This window comes from Necator americanus, chromosome II (assembly GCF_031761385.1).
Source record: "Necator americanus strain Aroian chromosome II, whole genome shotgun sequence".
NCBI classification, from domain to species: Eukaryota; Metazoa; Nematoda; class Chromadorea; order Rhabditida; family Ancylostomatidae; genus Necator; species Necator americanus.
Window position 1 is genome coordinate 35,580,105 of NC_087372.1, and position 19,720 is coordinate 35,599,824.

The following is a 19,720-nucleotide window of genomic DNA, read 5'->3' on the forward strand; positions in this document are numbered from 1 at the left end:
TGACAGTCCCACCTCGGTCCCAACTGCTGCCTCCACCGTGCAGTTTCGAACGCGTACGCAAATGCACCGCAACTACGCTAGTGGTTCACGTCGTTTTGACCCGACTATAGCTGTATCAGTACTGTAAGGAAGTAGGATGTCTTCTTTTCCAGAATTTTGACGGTAATTCTTGCAGCAGAGCAGGAAATAGATCTCATTCGAATTGTAAAACGACTTGAAGCTCTGTGCAGTTGCGTAAACGGCTGCACTCGAAACGGTAGGTGGACGTGGCGGTCGTGCTCAGGGTTGGATCATCGTGAACTGAAGCGCAGGGTGATGCTAGCACCGAGCTTCATGTCGCTCTCACCCGACTATTCCCTTTTGGAAGAAAGGAATCATAATAGAGTAAGAATAAAAGTTCTTAAAGGACTCCTCATACCTTTAAAGAGTCTGCTTTGCAAACAGACTAAAATGCTTCTAAAACGGCTTCAACAACTTCTTCAACATTTTCCTTTTTGAACCAATATGGAACGCTAACTGCAACTCCACGTGGCGGTTCGACCACATTTGTTAGATTGGTGTCTGAAGAAGAAGAAAAAACGCTTAGAATAAATCAGAGATGCTCAGCTGTCTCTTAATTCCAAAAAGTCACTACGAATTTAACTCCGGAAATAATATCGCACCATCAAATCCAACCGCAACAATTCTCTTCCAGTCCTTCGGTGGTTTCAGAGGAGGCAAATCTTTTGTATTGTTTCTGAAATTTATTCCTGATTAGATCAGTCTATGCTTGTCGAAGAAGAATTGAAGACTTATTCAATATTAAATGGAAAACAATGAATTGTTCCTCGCAGCCAAGCTTTTATGTTCTTTTATGTTTTGCACATCCATATTATTTTTCAAAGTTTTCATGTTAATTGTACTTATAAGTGAATCAAGCATATCCTTGTTAGCTCGATCAAATGTCTATTCCGGAACTGTTAGAACAAATGTCGTAGCTGTGAGGTTGATGACGGGTTCATTCTGCAAACAACTGCAGAGAGCTGCATTTGAAAGTCCCCAGCTACTAGCTAGCAGATACTAAGAGATTCCAGAGAATTGTGAGTGCTTAGATTTCGTTCTTACATACTTAAAAGTAAAAAAAAGATAAAGTCACTGGCGTATCATTCCACTTGGGATGCGTCAACGCGTTGGCGCATCTTACATAATTATCCTAACATAATTGGCCAAACAATTAACACGGCAATAGTAATCAGCGATGCTCAAACGATAACACTTGCTCGACGATCGAGATCGAAACGCAACGATCGACCGCGGCTGGAGATCGTCGGTTTTACCGGCGTATTGCTTTCTTCATATCTTATGGTCATGCAGTTTGGATAATCTACACACCTCTAAATATACAGGTTAGTTAGTTTCCGTTCCTACTCCTTCTAATTCATAGCTGCAGATCGTTTTTGTTTACGGTAGTTGCATCGCACGTAGTGCTTTCTATGACAGATGTTTGGTAACTGTTCGATGTTCGCATGTTTTATACAGAGGTCTAACTTAATGAGTCCAAAAAACATCTAGTCGTTTTGTTTGGTAACTGTTTTCTTTCTGTTTTGCTTGTTTTCGTTTGGATCGTTGTCTTCTTCTATGGTCATCTACTTGTTTTTTTTATGTCAGGACTTCTGTGTGTATTTTTCCCTCGGCATATTCGGCGTCAGTCTCTTGCGGTGAAATCTAACGACCATCTAACAGTCTAGGAAAATTCCACAGATGCAAGAATCCGCCAATCCTATAATTGTTCGCATTAATTTAAGTCATAAGCGTGCTGGTGTCGCAACGCGCATTCATCAAACTATAGGTTCATAGTTTCTTACAGTTTCTGTAATGGCAGTAATCCTGAATGTTTGCGATAAAGTGCTCCTCTGTGGTAATTGAGAGGGGCCACTCCACCGCGCTATCTCTTTGGTTTGTACTTCGGGGCGCCAAAAACGTCCCGTACCGCACAAAGATCGTTCTTAAAGGATCACCCCACGAGTCTCTAATTGCCATAAAAACGGCCCGGAAGGAACGGCGCCTACACAATGCTGGCCCCCTCCAATCGAACTCGTAGAAAATAGAGCCCCGGAACGCTCGAAGCCGCATCTTCCGTGCCGTTTTTCACGGCAATTAGGAAAAATGAACGGAATCACCTTCTTCCAAATAATCTACGATCCCGTATAGGCATAACCCAACTGAAACCCGCACCACCCCAAATTTGTGGGGTGATGCCTTTAAGTGACTAACGCCCTTATTTCTCGAAGTAAGTGATTGAATGAATCGGGCTCTAAGGCATATGCATTGGTCTTTGAGGATCTATGTCATGTAAGATAAAGTTGCTAAGAGAAAAAAGTAAGTTAGAGCGTCGAGAAGCAAGAGCACCACTGAGTGGCCCCCAACTACATTTTCCCTGGAGGCTAAGGCTGTGTACTAACAAGAAAAAGAAAGGTAGAACTGGAACTATTAATGTTTTAGCCTTACCAACCCTTCAGAAAGGCTTACTAGAAGTTAAAAGCTAAGTGAAGGTCTAAGTTTAAGTATTCATGTAGTGTTTTCAACGAAAGAAAGAACAGAAAAACCTTTATGAAGGCTGTTGTGTTAAAAAAAAATTCCAGAAAAAAGATAAATGGTGTTGTTAGAGGCTCTATCTACCTTTTTTCTCTCAGTAGCTTTAACCTACATGTCGTGAATCCTCGAGGACTAATCCTTGGCCTTGGGGCCCCGAGTGACTTAGCTATTCACTTCCAGTGATGAACTGTTGATTGATGAAGTATCACCTTCTCAAAAGCTTCTCGAACGAGGAATATAGAAAGACATTTGAGAGTTAAGAATGATCTCTATTGGCTATCGACATTATTTTGCGCGCCGAAGTACTAGCTAAAGAGAACACAGTTGATTGGCTTTGCTAAAGGAATCTTTTGACTTACTGTGCTGAGAAGAAGATCAAGCAGTTGGCACGTCCTCGAACATGCTTGAAGTCGTTGATTTCATTGATGGCCCTGTAGAAATTTTATGTAGTTCAACTACAAGTCCTTTTGTTGCAAAGAAAAAAAAACAGTTTAAAGTAATATGTTCTAAGGACTCGAAACGTTACAAGATTTTCTGGGAGAATGGTATGAAAGTGACTTTCTACATCTGTAATTACTGTATCATTGCACCATACATGATCACTTCAGGGAGTGATGACGTTCGTATGCCTCAAGTAGTCGCTTTTCTTCGTTTGTTTGCTGTGGAGTCAAAGGCATCACGCCACGAATCTGCGGTGGTACGGATTTCAGGTGGAGTATTCGTATACGGGATGGTAGATTATGGAGAGAAGGGTGATTCTATCCATTTCTTTCTAAGCGCCGTTAAAAAAAAACGGCTCGGAAGATACTGCTGCGAGCGATTTTCCACAACGAGTTAGATTGGAGCGCGCCAGCCGTGTGCATACGCCGCATCTTTCGTGCCGTTTTTTACGCTAATTAGCAAGAAATAGACGGAATCACCCAACTCTCTATAATCTACGATCCCGTATACCAATACTCTACCTGATATCTTCACCATTACAGTAGTCTTTCATCACCTCAGATTCATGGGGTGATGCCTTTAACTGCGACCTGTTGATTATTGAATTTCCCTGTCTGAGATAGTTTTGGTACGTCTCAAGTTTTTCTCTAACTGGAGATCGGATGCTTCGACATCGAAAAGTAAGATAAAGAACTAGTTCAAAAAATTCAACGAGGATGTATAAGCCCAATCCTTTTTTGAATACCCATCTTCGTATTTGTAGTAGATTTTATTTTCTGACTGTTACTCTCACTGGAAAACGTTACGTTTTCACCATTACGGTAGTCTTTCTCGACGAAAATGGAGATTCAGAAAAGATAGTTTTTTTTTTCAGACTTCTCTATAGAAGAAGTGCGCATTTGCCAACATGTTAACCTTATTCGTCAAGCATGTAGAGGGTAAGAATTTACCACTGTCTTTATAACATTTTATCTGACTGCGTAGATAGCAAATACATTCGGCGTAAAGCGTTCTTTGTGGGAGTAATGAACTGCGTCCTTCAAGAACGCTCCGTTAAGTATTTGCAGAGCGCAATAAGCCCTTAGGAACATTATTCTTTTTGTTTTTCGAAGTTCTTTTTCTTCTTGTTTAACATTCCATGAACCATTAGATTTATCGTTTGATTTCTGTTAAAGAGCCTTTAAGACTTAAGCGTTTAGGTATTGAATTTTGTCTCCATTTTTTCGTGTAATTATGCAGAATTACCAATTTTTTGTAGTCGTGGTAATGAAAGAACATCATTCAGCCTTTAACATCATTCACTATGCATAATTACACGAAACGTAGACCCTAGAATCCGTACAGATGGAAATCTCTGGCGAGCTGCTACGGCACCAGAAAAAAAATCTTCTAAACCAGCGGAAAAGAATTTTTCCTAGTAAAACTTTCATGAATGTGTCTAATCGTGCACATATATACAAGAAATAGCACATAGCCTAATTCCTCACAAACTATTGTAGTAGGGTCGACAACGACATGACGCATGGTGTAATCGCGTAAGGTGCAACTTGAAGAGGCGAGGTGGAGTTAGCGGTTGAGTTCCCATTGCGAACTACAGCGATGAATGGTGTCACCAAAATTCCTCCCTCGATCCTTACCGCACCAATCGAGCGCACTGCATCGAGCGCAGTCGCTTACTCAACTGCACCCTGCTCCATGTCGTTTCGAACCGACTATATCTTACATGCGTTCAAGAAGCAAAACAAATGTAGAAATTAATGGAGGTCTGTGCTAAGGCTACGTAATCGTCCTTACGGTAGAAAATTATTACACAATAAAATTGAACTTTCAAAACAAGAAGAAGAGGAATTGAGATTATTTTCGTTCCCTCTGGGGCTGAACAAGAGCGACCCTTCAAAATAAGACCCAACGGTACCTCGATGCTACTTGTATTATGGCGGCGGTACGCGTCCCATTTTTTCCTCACACATCACGAGTTTCCTTCCTGCATCCAAAAATTTGCGCTGAAGAATTGAAGCGGAAGAAAGATTGAGAAGTTCATTGGTTGAATCACAATAAGACTTGACCCTTCTCGGGGTTGTACACGTCATTGTGACGCCGAGGTGACTTAGGCATAGGGCTACAGCAGCTTAATGTGTTTTTTTTTTCTGCCCTTTTAGTAAATTCTCGACATATTGTAAGAAAGCATTAATGGTAACCCCATGCTGCTGTAAAGATCGTGAGCAAGGAAAATCTGCTCTCAAAAAAGGAACGCGCCTGTCCCACGGGCAATGAAATTAGAAAAGCGATTTGTCGTCAATGTGTTAAGCTACACTAGAATATTGCTTATGATAGCCACCAAAATCGAATGTTCTTTGGAGACTAGTTTTGAGGATTTTATTTTAAACTAACAAATACCATGGGAAAGCGCCTACATGTTTGGTGCAACTGTCTGATCGAAAGAAAACTGGAGTAAGAAAAAACCTGCCTGAATTTTTGCCCTCTGGTTTGCTTTCAACACCTACCTACTTTATACGTATCTGTGCTCATCTTTTTGAGAAGCCCATAAGATGTCACCGTATTTGATATCTTTGGAATAATGATTTTCACACTTACTCTCTAGTGGTAGAAGCCGTTTCAGCATCGCGAAGGCGGGTTTGTAATTTCACATGTTTCGCAAAGTCTTCGTTGTCCTGTTTCATCCCATTTAATGCAGGTATAAGATTCAAAGGCTGGACAGGTACAAATCCGTATGTGGTTATCCCAACAGTGGAGTTTTCTGTCTTCCTGTACAAATCCGCACCAACCTCTTTGATGAACACCTTCTCCTTAAAACAGACTCGATTTTATTTACGAGACATCAAGCTGCTAGAGCTTCCGATTGTGAGCAGCAAATAGCAGTAAAGTAAGATTAACTGCTGGTTACGAAACAAAATGTACGCAGAAAATCCTTTGAATTTGAAAATCAGCATTACTTTGAGTTGAACCGAGCTCGGTGTTTTGATAAAATAAAAGCATCAATTTTAAAGTCAAAAAATGGCATAGACAGATGAACGAGAACGTTGCTAAAAGAACGAGAGTAAGTGCGAAAATTGCTCACCCGGTCGTATCTATAGGCATCCTTTCCGAAACTGAAGAGATCCCCCACAAACAAACATCGAATATTCCTTTTCAACGTCTCCACTGATGTTCCGGTTTTAAGATATTTAGGGTGGGACGTGTTAGCGTCGGTTGACGCCGGGCCAACTGTCGTTTTCGTGAAGTTGTAGTTGCCTCGGTCGTGATACTCCACTATCCGCTTGGCTGTTTTCGACGCTGCACTTAGTTTTGGAGAGGTAGTCGCCGATTCCATTGCGGATAGAAGGAATGCTGTCAGTTCTGCTGATGACGTGTTATTAGGCTCTGCTGTGGTAGTCGTCGGTTCCACGGTCGAGGTTGTTGTAGGCTCTGCCGTGGTAGTCGTCGGCTCTATAGTGGACGTTGTTGTAGGCTCTGCCGTGGTAGTCGTCGGTTCCACGGTCGAGGTTGTTGTAGGCTCTGCCGTGGTTGTCGTCGGCTCTATAGTGGACGTTGTTGTAGGCTCTGCCGTCGTAGTTGTCGGTTCCACGGTTGATGTTGTTGTAGGCTCTGCCGTGGTTGTCGTCGGCTCTATAGTGGACGTTGTTGTAGGTTCTGCCGTGGTAGTCGTCGGCTCTATAGTGGACGTTGTTGTAGGTTCTGCCGTGGTTGTCGTCGGCTCAAGAGTGGACGTTGTTGTAGGTTCTGCCGTGGTAGTCGTCGGCTCAAGAGTGGACGTTGTTGTAGGCTCTGCCGTCGTAGTCGTCGGTTCCACTGTCGAGGTTGTTGTAGGCTCTGCCGTGGTAGTCGTCGGCTCTATAGTGGACGTTGTTGTAGGTTCTGCCGTGGTTGTCGTCGGCTCAAGAGTGGACGTTGTTGTAGGTTCTGCCGTGGTAGTCGTCGGTTGCACGGTCGAGGTTGTTGTAGGCTCTGCCGTGGTTGTCGTCGGCTCTATAGTGGACGTTGTTGTAGGTTCTGCCGTGGTAGTCGTCGGCTCTATAGTGGACGTTGTTGTAGGTTCTGCCGTGGTTGTCGTCGGCTCAAGAGAGGACGTTGTTGTAGGTTCTGCCGTGGTAGTCGTCGGTTGCACGGTCGAGGTTGTTGTAGGTTCTGCCGTGGTAGTCGTCGGTTGCACGGTCGAGGTTGTTGTAGGCTCTGCCGTGGTTGTCGTCGGTTGCACGGTCGAGGTTGTTGTAGGTTCTGCCGTGGTAGTCGTCGGCTCTATAGTGGACGTTGTTGTAGGTTCTGCCGTGGTTGTCGTCGGCTCAAGAGTGGACGTTGTTGTAGGTTCTGCCGTGGTAGTCGTCGGTTCCACGGTCGAGGTTGTTGTAGGCTCTGCCGTGGTCGTCGTCGGCTCAAGAGTGGACGTTGTTGTAGGTTCTGCCGTGGTAGTCGTCGGTTGCACGGTCGAGGTTGTTGTAGGCTCTGCCGTGGTTGTCGTCGGCTCTATAGTGGACGTTGTTGTAGGCTCTGCCGTGGTTGTCGTCGGCTCAAGAGTGGACGTTGTTGTAGGTTCTGCCGTGGTTGTCGTCGGCTCAAGAGTGGACGTTGTTGTAGGTTCTGCCGTGGTAGTCGTAGGCTCTATAGTGGACGTTGTTGTAGGTTCTGCCGTGGTTGTCGTCGGCTCAAGAGAGGACGTTGTTGTAGGTTCTGCCGTGGTTGTCGTCGGCTCAAGAGAGGACGTTGTTGTAGGTTCAGCCGTGGTAGTCGTCGGTTGCACGGTCGAGGTTGTTGTAGGCTCTGCCGTGGTTGTCGTCGGCTCAAGAGTGGACGTTGTTGTAGGCTCTGCCGTGGTTGTCGTCGGTTGCACGGTCGAGGTTGTTGTAGGCTCTGCCGTGGTTGTCGTCGGCTCAAGAGTGGACGTTGTTGTAGGTTCTGCCGTGGTAGTCGTCGGTTGCACGGTCGAGGTTGTTGTAGGTTCTGCCGTGGTAGTCGTCGGCTCTATAGTGGACGTTGTTGTAGGTTCTGCCGTGGTTGTCGTCGGCTCAAGAGAGGACGTTGTTGTAGGTTCTGCCGTGGTTGTCGTCGGCTCAAGAGAGGACGTTGTTGTAGGTTCAGCCGTGGTAGTCGTCGGTTGCACGGTCGAGGTTGTTGTAGGCTCTGCCGTGGTTGTCGTCGGCTCAAGAGTGGACGTTGTTGTAGGCTCTGCCGTGGTAGTCGTCGGGTTGTCTCGGTCGTGAGGTTGTTGTAGGCTCTGCCGTGGTTGTCGTCGGCTCAAGAGTGGACGTTGTTGTAGGTTCTGCCGTGGTAGTCGTCGGTTGCACGGTCGAGGTTGTTGTAGGTTCTGCCGTGGTAGTCGTCGGTCTAACGGTGGAGGTTGTTGTAGGTTCTGCCGTGGTTGTCGTCGGCTCAAGAGTGGACGTTGTTGTAGGTTCTGCCGTGGTTGTCGTCGGCTCAAGAGTGGACGTTGTTGTAGGTTCTGCCGTGGTAGTCGTCGGTTCCACGGTCGAGGTTGTTGTAGGCTCTGCCGTGGTTTTGTCGTCGGCTCAAGAGTGGACGTTGTTGTAGGTTCTGCCGTGGTAGTCGTCGGTTGCACGGTCGAGGTTGTTGTAGGCTCTGCCGTGGTTGTCGTCGGCTCAAGAGTGGACGTTGTTGTAGGTTCTGCCGTGGTTGTCGTCGGCTCAAGAGTGGACGTTGTTGTAGGTTCTGCCGTGGTTGTCGTCGGCTCAAGAGTGGACGTTGTTGTAGGTTCTGCCGTGGTTGTCGTCGGATCAAGAGTGGACGTTGTTGTAGGCTCTGCCGTGGTTGTCGTCGGCTCAAGAGTGGACGTTGTTGTAGGTTCTGCCGTGGTAGTCGTCGGTTGCACGGTCGAGGTTGTTGTAGGCTCTGCCGTGGTTGTCGTCGGCTCAAGAGTGGACGTTGTTGTAGGTTCTGCCGTGGTTGTCGTCGGTTGCACGAGTCGACGTTGTTGTAGGCTCTGCCGTGGTTGTCGTCGGCTCAAGAGTGGACGTTGTTGTAGGTTCTGCCGTGGTTGTCGTCGGTTGCACGGTCGAGGTTGTTGTAGGTTCTGCCGTGGTAGTCGTCGGCTCAAGAGTGGACGTTGTTGTAGGTTCTGCCGTGGTTGTCGTCGGCTCAAGAGTGGACGTTGTTGTAGGTTCTGCCGTGGTTGTCGTCGGTTAGTGCACTGGGTTGTTGTAGGTTCTGCCGTGGTAGTCGTCGGCTGCACGGTCGACGTTGTTGTAGGCTCTGCCGTGGTTGTCGTCGGCTCAAGAGTGGACGTTGTTGTAGGCTCTGCCGTGGTTGTCGTCGGTTGCACCGTCGAGGTTGTTGTAGGCTCTGCCGTGGTTGTCGTCGGCTCAAGAGTGGACGTTGTTGTAGGTTCTGCCGTGGTAGTCGTCGGTTGCACGGTCGAGGTTGTTGTAGGTTCTGCCGTGGTTGTCGTCGGCTCTATAGTGGACGTTGTTGTAGGTTCTGCCGTGGTTGTCGTCGGCTCAAGAGTGGACGTTGTTGTAGGTTCTGCCGTGGTAGTCGTCGGTTGCACGGTCGAGGTTGTTGTAGGCTCTGCCGTGGTTGTCGTCGGCTCAAGAGTGGACGTTGTTGTAGGCTCTGCCGTGGTTGTCGTCGGTTGCACGGTCGAGGTTGTTGTAGGCTCTGCCGTGGTTGTCGTCGGCTCAAGAGTGGACGTTGTTGTAGGTTCTGCCGTGGTTGTCGTCGGCTCAAGAGTGGACGTTGTTGTAGGTTCTGCCGTGGTTGTCGTCGGCTCAAGAGTGGACGTTGTTGTAGGTTCTGCCGTGGTTGTCGTCGGCTCAAGAGTGGACGTTGTTGTAGGTTCTGCCGTGGTAGTCGTCGGCTCTGCACGGTGGACGTTGTTGTAGGTTCTGCCGTGGTTGTCGTCGGCTCAAGAGTGGACGTTGTTGTAGGTTCTGCCGTGGTTGTCGTCGGCTCAAGAGTGGACGTTGTTGTAGGTTCTGCCGTGGTTGTCGTCGGCTCAAGAGTGGACGTTGTTGTAGGTTCTGCCGTGGTTGTCGTCGGCTCAAGAGAGGACGTTGTTGTAGGTTCTGCCGTGGTAGTCGTCGGTTGCACGGTCGAGGTTGTTGTAGGCTCTGCCGTGGTTGTCGTCGGCTCACGAGTGGACGTTGTTGTAGGCTCTGCCGTGGTTGTCGTCGGCTCAAGAGTGGACGTTGTTGTAGGTTCTGCCGTGGTAGTCGTCGGCTCAAGAGTGGACGTTGTTGTAGGTTCTGCCGTGGTTGTCGTCGGCTCAAGAGTGGACGTTGTTGTAGGTTCTGCCGTGGTAGTCGTCGGTTCCACGGTCGAGGTTGTTGTAGGCTCTGCCGTGGTTGTCGTCGGCTCAAGAGTGGACGTTGTTGTAGGTTCTGCCGTGGTAGTCGTCGGTTGCACGGTCGAGGTTGTTGTAGGCTCTGCCGTGGTTGTCGTCGGCTCTATAGTGGACGTTGTTGTAGGCTCTGCCGTGGTTGTCGTCGGCTCAAGAGTGGACGTTGTTGTAGGTTCTGCCGTGGTAGTCGTCGGTTGCACGGTCGAGGTTGTTGTAGGCTCTGCCGTGGTTGTCGTCGGCTCAAGAGTGGACGTTGTTGTAGGTTCTGCCGTGGTAGTCGTCGGTTGCACGGTCGAGGTTGTTGTAGGCTCTGCCGTGGTTGTCGTCGGCTCAAGAGTGGACGTTGTTGTAGGCTCTGCCGTGGTTGTCGTCGGTTGCACGGTCGACGTTGTTGTAGGTTCTGCCGTGGTTGTCGTCGGCTCAAGAGTGGACGTTGTTGTAGGTTCTGCCGTGGTTGTCGTCGGCTCAAGAGAGGACGTTGTTGTAGGTTCTGCCGTGGTTGTCGTCGGTTGCACGGTCGAGGTTGTTGTAGGTTCTGCCGTGGTAGTCGTCGGTTGCACGGTCGAGGTTGTTGTAGGCTCTGCCGTGGTTGTCGTCGGCTCAAGAGTGGACGTTGTTGTAGGCTCTGCCGTGGTTGTCGTCGGTTGCACGGTCGAGGTTGTTGTAGGCTCTGCCGTGGTTGTCGTCGGCTCAAGAGTGGACGTTGTTGTAGGTTCTGCCGTGGTTGTCGTCGGCTCAAGAGTGGACGTTGTTGTAGGTTCTGCCGTGGTTGTCGTCGGCTCAAGAGTGGACGTTGTTGTAGGTTCTGCCGTGGTAGTCGTCGGTTGCACGGTCGAGGTTGTTGTAGGTTCTGCCGTGGTAGTCGTCGGTTGCACGGTCGAGGTTGTTGTAGGTTCTGCCGTGGTTGTCGTCGGCTCAAGAGAGGACGTTGTTGTAGGTTCTGCCGTGGTTGTCGTCGGCTCAAGAGAGGACGTTGTTGTAGGTTCTGCCGTGGTTGTCGTCGGCTCAAGAGTGGACGTTGTTGTAGGCTCTGCCGTGGTAGTCGTCGGCTCAAGAGTGGACGTTGTTGTAGGTTCTGCCGTGGTTGTCGTCGGCTCAAGAGTGGACGTTGTTGTAGGTTCTGCCGTGGTAGTCGTCGGCTGCAAGAGTGGACGTTGTTGTAGGCTCTGCCGTGGTTGTCGTCGGCTCAAGAGTGGACGTTGTTGTAGGTTCTGCCGTGGTAGTCGTCGGTTCCACGGTCGAGGTTGTTGTAGGCTCTGCCGTGGTCGTCGTCGGCTCAAGAGAGGACGTTGTTGTAGGTTCTGCCGTGGTAGTCGTCGGTTGCACGGTCGAGGTTGTTGTAGGCTCTGCCGTGGTTGTCGTCGGCTCTATAGTGGACGTTGTTGTAGGCTCTGCCGTGGTTGTCGTCGGCTCAAGAGTGGACGTTGTTGTATGTTCTGCCGTGGTTGTCGTCGGCTCAAGAGTGGACGTTGTTGTAGGTTCTGCCGTGGTAGTCGTCGGCTCAAGAGTGGACGTTGTTGTAGGTTCTGCCGTGGTTGTCGTCGGCTCAAGAGTGGACGTTGTTGTAGGTTCTGCCGTGGTAGTCGTCGGTTGCACGGTCGAGGTTGTTGTAGGCTCTGCCGTGGTTGTCGTCGGCTCAAGAGTGGACGTTGTTGTAGGTTCTGCCGTGGTAGTCGTCGGTTGCACGGTCGAGGTTGTTGTAGGCTCTGCCGTGGTTGTCGTCGGCTCAAGAGTGGACGTTGTTGTAGGCTCTGCCGTGGTTGTCGTCGGTTGCACGGTCGAGGTTGTTGTAGGCTCTGCCGTGGTTGTCGTCGGCTCAAGAGTGGACGTTGTTGTAGGTTCTGCCGTGGTAGTCGTCGGTTGCACGGTCGAGGTTGTTGTAGGTTCTGCCGTGGTAGTCGTCGGCTCTATAGTGGACGTTGTTGTAGGTTCTGCCGTGGTTGTCGTCGGCTCAAGAGAGGACGTTGTTGTAGGTTCTGCCGTGGTTGTCGTCGGCTCAAGAGAGGACGTTGTTGTAGGTTCAGCCGTGGTAGTCGTCGGTTGCACGGTCGAGGTTGTTGTAGGCTCTGCCGTGGTTGTCGTCGGCTCAAGAGTGGACGTTGTTGTAGGCTCTGCCGTGGTTGTCGTCGGTTGCACCGTCGAGGTTGTTGTAGGCTCTGCCGTGGTTGTCGTCGGCTCAAGAGTGGACGTTGTTGTAGGTTCTGCCGTGGTAGTCGTCGGTTGCACGGTCGAGGTTGTTGTAGGTTCTGCCGTGGTAGTCGTCGGCTCAAGAGTGGACGTTGTTGTAGGTTCTGCCGTGGTTGTCGTCGGCTCAAGAGAGGACGTTGTTGTAGGTTCTGCCGTGGTTGTCGTCGGCTCAAGAGTGGACGTTGTTGTAGGTTCTGCCGTGGTAGTCGTCGGTTGCACGGTCGAGGTTGTTGTAGGCTCTGCCGTGGTTGTCGTCGGTTGCACGGTCGAGGTTGTTGTAGGTTCTGCCGTGGTTGTCGTCGGCTCAAGAGTGGACGTTGTTGTAGGTTCTGCCGTGGTAGTCGTCGGCTCAAGAGTGGACGTTGTTGTAGGTTCTGCCGTGGTTGTCGTCGGCTCAAGAGAGGACGTTGTTGTAGGTTCTGCCGTGGTAGTCGTCGGTTGCACGGTCGAGGTTGTTGTAGGCTCTGCCGTGGTTGTCGTCGGCTCAAGAGTGGACGTTGTTGTAGGTTCTGCCGTGGTGGTAGTCGTCGGTTGCACGGTCGAGGTTGTTGTAGGCTCTGCCGTGGTTGTCGTCGGTTGCACGGTGGACGTTGTTGTAGGTTCTGCCGTGGTTGTCGTCGGCTCTATAGTGGACGTTGTTGTAGGTTCTGCCGTGGTTGTCGTCGGCTCAAGAGTGGACGTTGTTGTAGGTTCTGCCGTGGTAGTCGTCGGTTGCACGGTCGAGGTTGTTGTAGGCTCTGCCGTGGTTGTCGTCGGCTCAAGAGTGGACGTTGTTGTAGGTTCTGCCGTGGTAGTCGTCGGTTGCACGGTCGAGGTTGTTGTAGGCTCTGCCGTGGTTGTCGTCGGCTCAAGAGTGGACGTTGTTGTAGGTTCTGCCGTGGTTGTCGTCGGTTGCACGGTCGAGGTTGTTGTAGGCTCTGCCGTGGTTGTCGTCGGCTCAAGAGTGGACGTTGTTGTAGGTTCTGCCGTGGTTGTCGTCGGCTCAAGAGTGGACGTTGTTGTAGGTTCTGCCGTGGTAGTCGTCGGCTCAAGAGTGGACGTTGTTGTAGGTTCTGCCGTGGTTGTCGTCGGCTCAAGAGTGGACGTTGTTGTAGGCTCTGCCGTGGTTGTCGTCGGCTTTAAGACGGTGGACGTTGTTGTAGGCTCTGCCGTGGTTGTCGTCGGCTCAAGAGTGGACGTTGTTGTAGGTTCTGCCGTGGTTGTCGTCGGCTCAAGAGTGGACGTTGTTGTATGTTCTGCCGTGGTTGTCGTCGGCTCAAGAGTGGACGTTGTTGTAGGCTCTGCCGTGGTTGTCGTCGGCTCAAGAGTGGACGTTGTTGTATGTTCTGCCGTGGTAGTCGTCGGTTGCACGGTCGAGGTTGTTGTAGGCTCTGCCGTGGTTGTCGTCGGCTCAAGAGTGGACGTTGTTGTAGGTTCTGCCGTGGTTGTCGTCGGCTGCAAGAGTGGACGTTGTTGTATGTTCTGCCGTGGTTGTCGTCGGCTCAAGAGTGGACGTTGTTGTAGGTTCTGCCGTGGTAGTCGTCGGTTGCACGGTCGAGGTTGTTGTAGGCTCTGCCGTGGTTGTCGTCGGCTCAAGAGTGGACGTTGTTGTATGTTCTGCCGTGGTTGTCGTCGGCTCAAGAGTGGACGTTGTTGTAGGTTCTGCCGTGGTAGTCGTCGGCTCTATAGTGGACGTTGTTGTAGGTTCTGCCGTGGTTGTCGTCGGCTCAAGAGTGGACGTTGTTGTAGGTTCTGCCGTGGTAGTCGTCGGTTGCACGGTCGAGGTTGTTGTAGGCTCTGCCGTGGTTGTCGTCGGCTCAAGAGTGGACGTTGTTGTAGGTTCTGCCGTGGTAGTCGTCGGTTGCACGGTCGAGGTTGTTGTAGGCTCTGCCGTGGTTGTCGTCGGCTCAAGAGTGGACGTTGTTGTAGGCTCTGCCGTGGTTGTCGTCGGCTCAAGAGTGGACGTTGTTGTAGGTTCTGCCGTGGTTGTCGTCGGCTCAAGAGTGGACGTTGTTGTAGGTTCTGCCGTGGTAGTCGTCGGCTGCAGAGTGGACGTTGTTGTAGGTTCTGCCGTGGTTGTCGTCGGCTCAAGAGTGGACGTTGTTGTAGGTTCTGCCGTGGTAGTCGTCGGTTGCACGGTCGAGGTTGTTGTAGGCTCTGCCGTGGTTGTCGTCGGCTCAAGAGTGGACGTTGTTGTAGGTTCTGCCGTGGTAGTCGTCGGTTGCACGGTCGAGGTTGTTGTAGGCTCTGCCGTGGTTGTCGTCGGCTCAAGAGTGGACGTTGTTGTAGGTTCTGCCGTGGTTGTCGTCGGCTCAAGAGTGGACGTTGTTGTAGGTTCTGCCGTGGTTGTCGTCGGCTCAAGAGTGGACGTTGTTGTAGGCTCTGCCGTGGTTGTCGTCGGCTCAAGAGTGGACGTTGTTGTAGGTTCTGCCGTGGTTGTCGTCGGCTCAAGAGTGGACGTTGTTGTAGGTTCTGCCGTGGTTGTCGTCGGCTCAAGAGAGGACGTTGTTGTAGGTTCAGCCGTGGTAGTCGTCGGTTGCACGGTCGAGGTTGTTGTAGGCTCTGCCGTGGTTGTCGTCGGCTCAAGAGTGGACGTTGTTGTAGGCTCTGCCGTGGTTGTCGTCGGCTGCAGAGTGGACGTTGTTGTAGGTTCTGCCGTGGTTGTCGTCGGCTCAAGAGTGGACGTTGTTGTAGGTTCTGCCGTGGTTGTCGTCGGCTCAAGAGTGGACGTTGTTGTAGGTTCTGCCGTGGTAGTCGTCGGCTCAGTGGGACGTTGTTGTAGGCTCTGCCGTGGTTGTCGTCGGCTCAAGAGTGGACGTTGTTGTAGGTTCTGCCGTGGTAGTCGTCGGTTGCACGGTCGAGGTTGTTGTAGGCTCTGCCGTGGTTGTCGTCGGCTCAAGAGTGGACGTTGTTGTAGGTTCTGCCGTGGTTGTCGTCGGCTCAAGAGTGGACGTTGTTGTAGGTTCTGCCGTGGTTGTCGTCGGCTCAAGAGTGGACGTTGTTGTAGGTTCTGCCGTGGTTGTCGTCGGCTCAAGAGAGGACGTTGTTGTAGGTTCTGCCGTGGTTGTCGTCGGCTCAAGAGAGGACGTTGTTGTAGGTTCTGCCGTGGTAGTCGTCGGTTGCACGGTCGAGGTTGTTGTAGGCTCTGCCGTGGTTGTCGTCGGCTCAAGAGTGGACGTTGTTGTAGGTTCTGCCGTGGTTGTCGTCGGCTCAAGAGTGGACGTTGTTGTAGGTTCTGCCGTGGTAGTCGTCGGCTCAAGAGTGGACGTTGTTGTAGGTTCTGCCGTGGTTGTCGTCGGCTCAAGAGTGGACGTTGTTGTAGGTTCTGCCGTGGTTGTCGTCGGCTCAAGAGTGGACGTTGTTGTAGGTTCTGCCGTGGTTGTCGTCGGCTCAAGAGAGGACGTTGTTGTAGGTTCTGCCGTGGTTGTCGTCGGCTCAAGAGAGGACGTTGTTGTAGGTTCAGCCGTGGTAGTCGTCGGTTGCACGGTCGAGGTTGTTGTAGGCTCTGCCGTGGTTGTCGTCGGCTCAAGAGTGGACGTTGTTGTAGGTTCTGCCGTGGTTGTCGTCGGCTCAAGAGTGGACGTTGTTGTAGGTTCTGCCGTGGTTGTCGTCGGCTCAAGAGTGGACGTTGTTGTAGGTTCTGCCGTGGTTGTCGTCGGCTCAAGAGTGGACGTTGTTGTAGGTTCTGCCGTGGTAGTCGTCGGCTCTATAGTGGACGTTGTTGTAGGCTCTGCCGTGGTTGTCGTCGGCTCAAGAGTGGACGTTGTTGTAGGTTCTGCCGTGGTAGTCGTCGGTTGCACGGTCGACGTTGTTGTAGGCTCTGCCGTGGTTGTCGTCGGCTCAAGAGTGGACGTTGTTGTAGGTTCTGCCGTGGTTGTCGTCGGCTCAAGAGTGGACGTTGTTGTAGGTTCTGCCGTGGTTGTCGTCGGCTCAAGAGTGGACGTTGTTGTATGTTCTGCCGTGGTTGTCGTCGGCTCAAGAGTGGACGTTGTTGTAGGCTCTGCCGTGGTTGTCGTCGGCTCAAGAGTGGACGTTGTTGTATGTTCTGCCGTGGTTGTCGGTTGCACGGTCGAGGTTGTTGTAGGCTCTGCCGTGGTTGTCGTCGGCTCAAGAGTGGACGTTGTTGTAGGTTCTGCCGTGGTAGTCGTCGGTTGCACGGTCGAGGTTGTTGTAGGCTCTGCCGTGGTTGTCGTCGGCTCAAGAGTGGACGTTGTTGTATGTTCTGCCGTGGTTGTCGTCGGCTCAAGAGTGGACGTTGTTGTAGGCTCTGCCGTGGTTGTCGTCGGCTCAAGAGTGGACGTTGTTGTATGTTCTGCCGTGGTAGTCGTCGGTTGCACGGTCGAGGTTGTTGTAGGCTCTGCCGTGGTTGTCGTCGGCTCAAGAGTGGACGTTGTTGTAGGTTCTGCCGTGGTTGTCGTCGGCTCAAGAGTGGACGTTGTTGTAGGTTCTGCCGTGGTAGTCGTCGGCTCAAGAGTGGACGTTGTTGTAGGCTCTGCCGTGGTCGTCGTCGGCTCAAGAGTGGACGTTGTTGTAGGTTCTGCTGTGGTAGTCGTCGGCTCTATAGATGACGTTGTTGTAGGCTCTGCCGTGGTTGTCGTCGGCTCAAGAGTGGACGTTGTTGTAGGTTCTGCCGTGGTAGTCGTCGGTTGCACGGTCGAGGTTGTTGTAGGCTCTGCCGTGGTTGTCGTCGGCTCAAGAGTGGACGTTGTTGTAGGTTCTGCCGTGGTTGTCGTCGGCTCAAGAGTCGACGTTGTTGTAGGTTCTGCCGTGGTTGTCGTCGGCTCAAGAGTGGACGTTGTTGTAGGCTCTGCCGTGGTTGTCGTCGGCTCAAGAGTGGACGTTGTTGTAGGTTCTGCCGTGGTAGTCGTCGGCTCAAGAGTGGACGTTGTTGTAGGCTCTGCCGTGGTTGTCGTCGGCTCAAGAGTGGACGTTGTTGTAGGTTCTGCCGTGGTAGTCGTCGGTTGCACGGTCGAGGTTGTTGTAGGCTCTGCCGTGGTTGTCGTCGGCTCAAGAGTGGACGTTGTTGTATGTTCTGCCGTGGTTGTCGTCGGCTCAAGAGTGGACGTTGTTGTAGGTTCTGCCGTGGTAGTCGTCGGCTCAAGAGTGGACGTTGTTGTAGGTTCTGCCGTGGTTGTCGTCGGCTCAAGAGTGGACGTTGTTGTAGGTTCTGCCGTGGTAGTCGTCGGTTGCACGGTCGAGGTTGTTGTAGGCTCTGCCGTGGTTGTCGTCGGCTCAAGAGTGGACGTTGTTGTAGGTTCTGCCGTGGTAGTCGTCGGCTCAATAGTGGACGTTGTTGTAGGTTCTGCCGTGGTTGTCGTCGGCTCAAGAGTGGACGTTGTTGTATGTTCTGCCGTGGTTGTCGTCGGCTCAAGAGTGGACGTTGTTGTAGGTTCTGCCGTGGTTGTCGTCGGCTCAAGAGTGGACGTTGTTGTAGGTTCTGCCGTGGTTGTCGTCGGCTCAAGAGTGGACGTTGTTGTAGGTTCTGCCGTGGTTGTCGTCGGTTGCACGGTCGAGGTTGTTGTAGGCTCTGCCGTGGTTGTCGTCGGCTCAAGAGTGGACGTTGTTGTAGGTTCTGCCGTGGTAGTCGTCGGTTGCACGGTCGACGTTGTTGTAGGCTCTGCCGTGGTTGTCGTCGGCTCAAGAGTGGACGTTGTTGTAGGCTCTGCCGTGGTTGTCGTCGGTCAAGAGTGGACGTTGTTGTAGGTTCTGCCGTGGTTGTCGTCGGCTCAAGAGTGGACGTTGTTGTAGGTTCTGCCGTGGTTGTCGTCGGCTCAAGAGTGGACGTTGTTGTAGGTTCTGCCGTGGTTGTCGTCGGCTCAAGAGTGGACGTTGTTGTAGGTTCTGCCGTGGTAGTCGTCGGCTCAAGAGTGGACGTTGTTGTAGGCTCTGCCGTGGTTGTCGTCGGCTCAAGAGTGGACGTTGTTGTAGGTTCTGCCGTGGTAGTCGTCGGTTGCACGGTCGAGGTTGTTGTAGGCTCTGCCGTGGTTGTCGTCGGCTCAAGAGTGGACGTTGTTGTAGGCTCTGCCGTGGTTGTCGTCGGTTGCACGGTGGACGTTGTTGTAGGTTCTGCCGTGGTAGTCGTCGGCTCTATAGTGGACGTTGTTGTAGGTTCTGCCGTGGTTGTCGTCGGCTCAAGAGAGGACGTTGTTGTAGGTTCTGCCGTGGTAGTCGTCGGTTGCACGGTCGAGGTTGTTGTAGGCTCTGCCGTGGTTGTCGTCGGCTCAAGAGTGGACGTTGTTGTAGGTTCTGCCGTGGTAGTCGTCGGCTGCACGAGTCGACGTTGTTGTATGTTCTGCCGTGGTTGTCGTCGGCTCAAGAGTGGACGTTGTTGTAGGCTCTGCCGTGGTTGTCGTCGGCTCAAGAGTGGACGTTGTTGTATGTTCTGCCGTGGTTGTCGTCGGCTCAAGAGTGGACGTTGTTGTAGGCTCTGCCGTGGTTGTCGTCGGCTCAAGAGTGGACGTTGTTGTAGGTTCTGCCGTGGTAGTCGTCGGTTGCACGGTCGAGGTTGTTGTAGGCTCTGCCGTGGTTGTCGTCGGCTCAAGAGTGGACGTTGTTGTAGGCTCTGCCGTGGTTGTCGTCGGTTGCACGGTCGAGGTTGTTGTAGGCTCTGCCGTGGTTGTCGTCGGCTCAAGAGTGGACGTTGTTGTAGGTTCTGCCGTGGTTGTCGTCGGCTCAAGAGTGGACGTTGTTGTAGGTTCTGCCGTGGTAGTCGTCGGCTCTATAGTGGACGTTGTTGTAGGTTCTGCCGTGGTTGTCGTCGGCTCAAGAGTGGACGTTGTTGTAGGTTCTGCCGTGGTAGTCGTCGGTTGCACGGTCGAGGTTGTTGTAGGCTCTGCCGTGGTTGTCGTCGGCTCAAGAGTGGACGTTGTTGTAGGTTCTGCCGTGGTAGTCGTCGGTTGCACGGTCGAGGTTGTTGTAGGTTCTGCCGTGGTTGTCGTCGGCTCAAGAGTGGACGTTGTTGTAGGCTCTGCCGTGGTTGTCGTCGGCTCAAGAGTCGACGTTGTTGTAGGTTCTGCCGTGGTTGTCGTCGGCTCAAGAGTGGACGTTGTTGTATGTTCTGCCGTGGTTGTCGTCGGCTCAAGAGTGGACGTTGTTGTAGGCTCTGCCGTGGTTGTCGTCGGCTGCAAGAGTGGACGTTGTTGTAGGTTCTGCCGTGGTAGTCGTCGGCTTCACGGTCGACGTTGTTGTAGGCTCTGCCGTGGTTGTCGTCGGCTCAAGAGTGGACGTTGT

The 19,720-nt window shown here is 51.7% G+C and overlaps 1 protein-coding gene across 2 annotated transcripts in view; it reads right to left on the minus strand.

The window, feature by feature from the left end:
- The window catches only part of RB195_020490 (uncharacterized protein), a gene marked incomplete at both ends in the record, with an annotated part of 40,821 nt that overhangs the window by 502 nt on the left and 20,599 nt on the right, over positions 1-19,720 (minus strand). The window contains 12 exons of one of the 2 annotated variants that reach the window (XM_064188808.1): positions 419-445; positions 518-561; positions 663-736; positions 2,934-3,005; positions 5,611-5,822; positions 6,095-9,796; positions 9,850-11,373; positions 11,432-13,945; positions 14,043-15,384; positions 15,443-18,062; positions 18,140-18,801; positions 18,860-19,611. In XM_064188808.1, the coding sequence (XP_064044687.1) occupies positions 419-445; positions 518-561; positions 663-736; positions 2,934-3,005; positions 5,611-5,822; positions 6,095-9,796; positions 9,850-11,373; positions 11,432-13,945; positions 14,043-15,384; positions 15,443-18,062; positions 18,140-18,801; positions 18,860-19,611 (13,545 nt within the window). Of the gene's footprint in view, positions 1-418; positions 562-662; positions 737-2,933; positions 3,006-5,610; positions 5,823-6,094; positions 9,797-9,849; positions 11,374-11,431; positions 13,946-14,042; positions 18,063-18,139; positions 18,802-18,859; positions 19,612-19,720 lie in introns of those variants that run through there. The other variant, XM_064188807.1, reaches the window with a different exon arrangement.